Raw genomic sequence first — 8,288 nt, forward strand, 5'->3', positions numbered from 1 at the left:
AACTCTGTGAAACATTTACTTGGGCTGCAATTTCTGAGGCTGGTAACTCTAATGAACGTATCCTCTGCAGCAGAGGTAATTCTGGGTCTTCCTTTCCTGTGGTGGTCCTCATGAGACCTAGTTTCATCTCGGTGCTTGATGGTTTTTGCGACTGCACTTGAAGACACTTTCAAAGTTCTTGAAATTTCCCGCATTGACTGACCTTCATGTCTTAAAGTAATGATGGACTGTCGTTTCTCTTTGTGTATTTGAGCTGTTCTTGCCATAATATGGACTTGGTCTTTTACCAGATAGGGCTGTCTTCTGTATACCACCCCTACCTTGTCACAACACAACTGATTGCCTCAAACGCATTAAGAAGTAAAGAAATTCCACAAATTAACTCTTAACAAGGCACACCTGTTAATTGAAATGCATTCCAGGTGACTACCTCATGAAGCTGGCTGAGAGAATGCCAAGTGTTCAAAGCTGTCATCAAGGCAAAGGGTGGCTTCATTGAAGAATCTCAAATATAAAATCTATTTTGATATGTTTAACACTTTTTGGGTTACTACATGATTCCATATGTGTTATTTCATAGTATTTCATAGTTTTGATGTCTTCACTATTATTCTACAAATAACTATGTGTTACTTCATAGTTTTGATGTCTTCACTATTATTCTACAAATAATTATTATTATACAAATTAAGAAAAACCCTTGAATGCGTAGGTGTGTCAAACTTTTGACTGGTACTGTACATTTCACGCTTAATATTGGGGTGTGCTCAGAAAACTGTTCATGCATGAAGTTTATTTTTATTTTCCCATCGATGTAAAGGAAAATAATTAATAATAAAATAATAAAATAAATAAAATAAAAAAWAWAAAAATATTTAATAATTTTTCAAATAATGGATTGCTGTGTGAAATCCATACGCATAAATCCGAAGGTGGAATACATAGAAAAGCATTGGTTCATAGCAACAAGATTAATTTAATAGCATGAGTTTTTCAGAAACCATATACAAATATTTGCAATCGTTATCGTTGTAAAACAAGACTGGATTAAAGCAAGGCATTAGATTAGCAGCATGGATCAAGCTCCTGGTAGGCTGAGCGAGGGAGGAGATTGTGACACAGTCACGGAACTTCTGTGGCATATTAACGATGATATAAGAATAACAGAATGACATAAAGCCAGACTGTCTTACCAGGCCATGACACACAATCACAGCCAGAGCCAGTATCCACAAAGCATCTCAGAGTAGGAGTGCTGATATAGGATCAGTTTAGCCTTTTAGAACATAATGAATAAGAGCGGGGATCTGATCCAAGATCAGTACTCCTAGTCTGAGACACTTTACTGTACAGATGTAGGATCTTCATTTGAGCCAGTTTGCTGCAACAGGAAATGTGAATTATTATGTGGATTATAATTAATGAACATCTTTGTAGGAGTTGATACATTTTTTTGCAATGGAAAATCAAGTCTGAAATTTCAAAGTGAGAATTACAAAGTTCAGAAACCTTTTTAAACCTCAAATACACAATTTACATTTCCTGCATTGCAGGAAAGTTCTCCTGCAACAGGGTGATCAAATTAATATCCTACATCTGTATGAATACAGGCTCAAAACTGATGACAATAACTTCAAATCTCAACATAATCTTCTTTGTATGGTGACACAGCTAGCACACAGTAAAGTTCAGAGATGGAACTCATACAGCATGATCAACATATGACAGGTCTGACTGTCTCTTTCTTTCTGGTTCCACTAAAGTGGTGGTGAGACAAGCGGTGTCCCAATTGGCACACTATTCCCTATATAGTGCACTACTTTTGACCAGAGCCCTATAGGCCCTAGTCAAATGTAGTGCACACAATAGTGAATAGGGTGCAATTTGGGATGAACGAAAACAACCGTATCTGTCGTTGCATAGACAAGCAAAGGCCAGAAAAATAATACAACAAACAAAAATACCATTTCATCTAGTATCCTGCACCAGAGATATGTGCATCTGCAATTCACCACTATATGCAATGGGACAAAATACCACGTTCCCCTTCCATTCATAGTTTAATTTACATTTTTGAATCGAGTCTGATCTACTGCAAAAATAAATGTTTCTGTACGTTCAAAATAACAGGACTTTCGGATGGCATCTCAAACAACTGCACCATTTGGTTCCGATCATTCAAGCAGCTTGTGTCCATGGGCTAAACTTATTAAGCAAATCCCTCTCCCACTTCCTCTATCTCGATCTCTTCCTCCTCCTCTTCCTCTTGTCCGAAGGGGGGTCCGGTGGAGCCAGAGGGGTCGGAGTGACTCAAGTGGCCAATGTCTAGCACCCGCAGGTTGGTCAGGTGTTTGAAGGAGCTCTCCTTCACAGAGTGGGCTGACAGACGGTTGAACCTGAGAGGGGTACAGAGCAAAGGGCTGTGGGGGTCAGGTCCCGTATTCACAAACTGTCTCATAGTAGGAGGGCATATAGGATCCGTTTTGTCTTTTTGTCTTTTTTTTCATCATTAGATCATGAATAAGATTATATGGCCTGGAGGATCTGATCCTAGACTTGCATCCTCTACAACTAGCAACTAATCATAACAAAAGGAATCAGGTGCTGAAATTCTAAATATTATGTGATGATGACTGAGCAGATGCTGGAGTTTGATGTGTAAACCAGCACAGCAAGAGCTGCTAACCGATAGGACGTTATGTTTAGAATCTGAACCAGCATATTATGATAACCAATCCGATATGGACATTGTCCATAAGGACCGGCACAACATGTGGTGTAAACAAATCAGGCGTTGAGAGCTTCAATAAGTAAATCAGCACAGTATGTGGTCTTAGCCAATCAGATTGTCTGTCTGCTGTTCTGTCTATGACTCAACTGTTTACCTTCCTTTTGAAGTTCTATTGAGTTAGTAAACACTCTGATACTCCCTGTACTGCATCAAGGGGACATGACACCATGTTATCCCAATCAAGCCAATGTCTTGAGTGTCAGTGAAGTTGACCAATCTTAGTTTATAATACACTCATTATCTGTCCCAGACACTCACACTTTCTACACACACACTCACACGTGCACACACACATATTTACAGTTGAAGTCGGGAAGTTTACATACATCTTAGCCAAAACTGTTTACATACAGTTTTTCACAATTCCTGACATTTAATCCTAGTAAAAATTCCCTGTCTTAGGTCAGTTAGAATCACCACAAAATTTTAAGTATGTGAAATGTCAGAATAATAGTAGAGAGAAATATTTATTTCAGCTTTTATTTCTTTCATCACATTCCCAGTGGGTCAGAAGTTTACATACACGCAATTAGTATTTGGTAGCATTGACTATAATTGTTTAACTTGGGTCAAACGTTTCGGGTAGCCTTCCACAAGCTGGGCCTTCCATAAGTTGGGTGAATTTTGGCCCATTCCTCCTGACAGAGCTAGTGTAACTGAGTCAGGTTTGTAGGCCTCCTTACTCGCACACTCTTTTTCAGTTCTGCCCACAAATTTTCTATGGGATTGAGGTCAAGGCTTTGTGATGGCCACTCCAATACCTTGACTTTGTTGTCCTTAAGCCATTTTGCCACAACTTTGGAAGTATGCTTGGGGTCATTGTCCATTTGGAAGACCCATTTGCGACCAAGCTTTAACTTCCTGACTGATGTCTTGAGATGTTGCTTCAATATATCCACATATTTTTCCATCCTCATGATGCCATCTATTTTGTGAAGTGCACCAGTCCCTCCTGCATCAAAGCACCCCCACAACATGATGCTGCCACCCCCGTGCTTCACGGTTGGGATGGTGTTCTTCGGCTTGCAAGGGTCCCCCTTTTTCCTCCTAACATAATGATGGTCATTATGGCCAAACAGTTCTATTTTTGTTTCATCAGACCAGAGGACATTTCTCCAAAAAGTACGATCTTTGTCCCCATGTGCAGTTGCAAACCGTAGTCTGGCTTTTTTATGGCGGTTTTGGAGCAGTGGCTTCTTCCTTGCTGAGCGGCCTTTCAGCTTATGTTGATATAGGACTCGTTTTACTGTGGATATAGATACTTTTGTACCTGTTTCCTCCAGCATCTTCACAAGGTCCTTTGTTGTTGTTCTTTGATTTGCACTTTTCGCACCAAAGTACGTTCATATCTAGGAGACGGAACGCGTCTCCTTCCTGAGCTGTATGACGGCTGCGTGGTCCCATGGTGTTTATACTTGCGTACTATTGTTTGTACAGATGAACATGGTACCTTCAGGCGTTTGGAAATTGCTCCCAAGGATACATTTTTTGGCTAATTTCTTTTGATTTTCCCATGATGTCAAGCAAAGAGGCACTGCGTTTGAAGGTAGGCCTTGAAATACATTCACAGGTACACCTCCAATTGACTCAAATGACTGTCAATTAGTCTATCAGAAGCTTCTAAAGCCATGACATKATTTTCTGGAATTTTCCAAGCTGTTTAAAGGCACAGTCAACTTAGTGTATGTAAACTTCTGACCCACTGGAATTGTGATACAATGAATTATAAGTGAAATAATCTGTCTGTAAACAATTGTTGGAAAAATGACTCGTGTCATGCACAAAGTAAATGTCCTAACCGACTTGCCAAAACTATAGTTTGTTAACAAGACATTTGTGGAGTGGTTGAAAAAACGAGTTTTAATGACTCCAACCTAAGTGTATGTAAACTTCCGACTTCAWCTGMATATCTACGCACACTCAATGTAAGCATATGCATGCATAAGCTACACACACACAAACAAGCACACAAATCCCATCCCCCCTCCCCCATTGAACCCATGCAGCATTCCATCCGCTGTAAATTGGCTCAGGCCAGCAGCTCCCACAGCTGTGGAGGGATTTAGAGGAAAAACAAGCGTTTCTAACTGCTGTGATACTTCAGCAGCTGCTGAGGCTGACCCCACAGCATGAAGAGACCAACAGGCTGGAGGACAGAGTGGGCTGGATGAGGTCAGGGCCTGTAAAGTCCTTGAGCTGATAAAACAGCCTAGAGCAGTCAGTCAGACTCCTGCTGAAAAAAACAACTGTCTCTAAACCAACCAGACAAACCCTCAGGCCAGCGTCCCACCAATCTWAGATGATTTACTTTCCAAACTGACCACTGGCCAAAATGTCCTGAAATGATTAGTGGTCTAAGAGGTAAAATAATATGACGGAAACTGATACTAACCTAGCTAGCTACATACACCAGTATCTATTCAGACCAGTGGAAGAAAGCAGATGAGGAGACAAGGATGTTAATGGTTTAGAGTTTTGGGACCCAACCCCACCCACAGACAAGGAAGAAGTCAGAAGAGGACAMAAGGAAGGAAACTAAGAGAAAACTAGTTGGCAGATCCGAGCTGTTTTAGTTGGAAATCCAATAATTTCACTTGATTTAATCAATAGTAAAAGCAGCAGAGCATCACAAGCAAAGAAACAGAACTAGACACAGAGGGAGTATCCCTAAATCTTTACCACCATCAATTCTGTTCTGTTCTATCCTGCAAAAAACAGATAAACAAGAATTTACACCRAAATGAAACAGTGACTTTTACTTGGTTATTAATGCTGAGTTTTAGAAAAGCACCTGATTAATTTACATAATATWCATTTCATACCCCAACAAGATAATTAGGAGAGTTTAGGAAAGTAGATAAATTACAAAACAACCATCTGATGGGTACTTTACATAGTGTATATGTGTAGGAGATTTTAATGAGTGCAGTGAACACAGAGGTAAAGCAGAAGGACAACTTGTTCCGTCAGCAGCTCCCTCCTTCTCTGTGTCCGTTACATAAGTCTCCTCAGCACAGCGCAGCATAGATCAGGTCCAAACAGAAAATAACCACACGTAAGGATGATGAGGGAACTATCAACCAAATATCCATCAGAGCCCTGGGGCTGCGTCCCAAATGGCATGCTAATTCCATATATAGTACACTACATTTGAGTAGTACTCGTTTCAAAAGTAGTGCACTATATAGGGAATAGGGTGCCATTGGACGAAGCTTGGGACTCAATAGACTAGGGGCTATGTGGCTCTGTCTTACAGCTGGCATCAATCAACAGGACTTAGTCACACACTCCCAGTAGAGGATGAATGGTGATGATTTGAGCTGAGTAGAAGGCCAGAAATGTCTCATTCAGAAACAATGCTACAGAAACGTATGGAACAGTGGAGTGGAAAGTGGAGTGATTTGAGAGAGTTTGATTAACACTCGCATTTGATATTGGAACTTACTGAACATGAGCTGTGGGTTTGAACTGAGAAATAGGTTCAGGTGCGTGTGTGTTTCTAGTTGTGTGGGTGTGTGCGTGCATGCATTAGTGTTTAGTCTCTCACCGTAGGAAGATGCCCTTGATGTTGGGGGTGCCCTCGAAGGCAGTGGCAGGGACAGTGCTGATACGATTGGACTGAAGGTACAGGTACTCCAGAGACTCAGGCAGGTCAGAGGGGACATGGGACAGCTGGTTACTGGACAGGTCCAACGTCTGGACGAACACATCAATCAAATCAATCACCTTGTATTTATTGGGCCCTTTTACACCATCAGAGTGCTAACCAACTACCAACAGGTCCAACAACTGAAGGTCAGAGCCAGCAGCCAGCTTTATCACACAGAAAYCCTGTAGGTTCAGTAAACTGAGAGGAGAGAAGTGGTTGAGGGGATCAGACAGATTGTAATGGCGAGGTGTGAATTGGGGTGGGGGGCAACATACATCCTCTCTCTTCCTCTCTACCTCTCCCCTCTCCCCTCCACCTCACACACCCCAATCATCCGGTCTCACCGTCAGAGCGCTGAGCTCCATCCAGGCTCCTTGGTAGATGGAGTTGAGTTTGAGCTGGTTGTGGTTGAGGTGGATCTCCCTGAGCTTGGACATGCCCTGCAGCGCCCCCTCTGGTATGGAGGTCAGCTGGTTGTCCTTCACCCGGAGGACCTGCAGGGAGCGGGGAAGCCCCAGGGGCAGGGAGTGGAGGGCGTTCCCTGACAGGTCCAAGGTCTCCAGCAGACGCAGCTTCCTGAAAGCTGGACGATCAACGTGGTTTCATTAGAATATGTCACAATAGAGATATTTAACCACTGCGGTTAAAGTTGAAGTCGGAAGTTTACATACACTTAGGTTGGAGTCATTAAAACTTGTTTTTCAACCACTCAATACATTTCTTGTTAACAAATTATAGTTTTGGCAAGTCGGTTAGGACATCTACTTTGTGCATGACACAAGTCATTTTCCCAACAATTGTTTACAGACAAATTATTTAACTTATAATTCACTGTATCACAATTCCAGTGGGTCAGAAGCTTACATACACTAAGTTGACTGTGCCTTTAACCTCTTGACGCTAGGGGTCATATTTTTTAATATTTTTTATAACGTTCCCAAGTTAAACGGACTATTTCTCAGGTCCAGATCGTAGAATATGCATATTAACCCGGCACTATTTCCAGGTCCAGATCGTAGAATATGCTATCATTTACAGATTAGGTGATAGAAACACTCCAAAGTTCCAAAACTGTCAAAATATTGTCTGTGAGTATAACAAAACTTATTTGCAGGCGAAAACCTGAGGAAATCTAACCGGAAGCGATTTTTTTTTTCCATAGTGTTTCATTTCCAGTCTTTCTTCCATTTAAAGGTGGTTCAACCAGATTCCTTTTCCATTGGCTTCCTCAGGCTGTGACCAGGCTTTAGACATAGTTTCAGGCTTTTATTTTGAAAAATGAGCGAGATTTTTCAAAATAGTCAGGTGTCCTTTGATTAGTTCCTGCACGCGAGAGGGGTAGCTCTCCATTTTCTTTCTCTCTTTTATTGATAGGTACGGTCCGGTTAAATATTATCGATTATGTATGTTAAAAACAACCTGAGGATTGATTATAAAAAACATTTGACATGTTTCTACGAACATTACGGATAACTTTTTCGAATTTTCGTCGAACGGAACGAGGCTGTAGTTTTCTGAACATAACGCGCAACCCAAATGGCGTTTTTTTTATAAAAGTAATATTTATCGAACAAAAAATAACATTTATTGTGTAACTGGGATCTCGTGGAGTGCAAATATCCGAAGATTATCAAAGGTAAGCGATTAATTTTATTGCTTTTCTGACTTTCGTGACCATGCTAATTTGGGCTAGCTGTTCTAGCATTGATTGATACACTCACAAAAGCTTGGATTGCTTTCGCTGTAAAGCATATTTTTCAAAATCGACACAGATAGGTGGATTAACAAACAAGCTAAGCTGTGTTTTGGTATATTTCACTTGTGATTGCATGATTTTAAAATATTTTA

General features: G+C 40.9%; 1 protein-coding gene across 1 annotated transcript in view; it reads right to left on the reverse strand.

Moving 5' to 3' along the window:
• Positions 1 to 1,673: 1,673 nt before the first annotated feature.
• podn (podocan) overlaps positions 1,674 to 8,288 on the reverse strand; it is a 42,360-nt gene continuing 35,745 nt past the window's right edge. Inside the window, exons 11-13 of the mRNA XM_024004806.2 lie at positions 6,785 to 7,023; positions 6,339 to 6,487; positions 1,674 to 2,396 (exon numbers count right to left, since the gene is read on the reverse strand). Coding sequence (XP_023860574.1) covers positions 2,210 to 2,396; positions 6,339 to 6,487; positions 6,785 to 7,023 — 575 coding nt within the window. The 3' untranslated portion in view covers positions 1,674 to 2,209. The remainder of the gene's footprint in view (positions 2,397 to 6,338; positions 6,488 to 6,784; positions 7,024 to 8,288) is intronic.

Source organism: Salvelinus sp. IW2-2015, linkage group LG16 (genome assembly GCF_002910315.2).
Source record: "Salvelinus sp. IW2-2015 linkage group LG16, ASM291031v2, whole genome shotgun sequence".
In the NCBI taxonomy this organism is placed as follows: Eukaryota; Metazoa; Chordata; class Actinopteri; order Salmoniformes; family Salmonidae; genus Salvelinus; species Salvelinus sp. IW2-2015.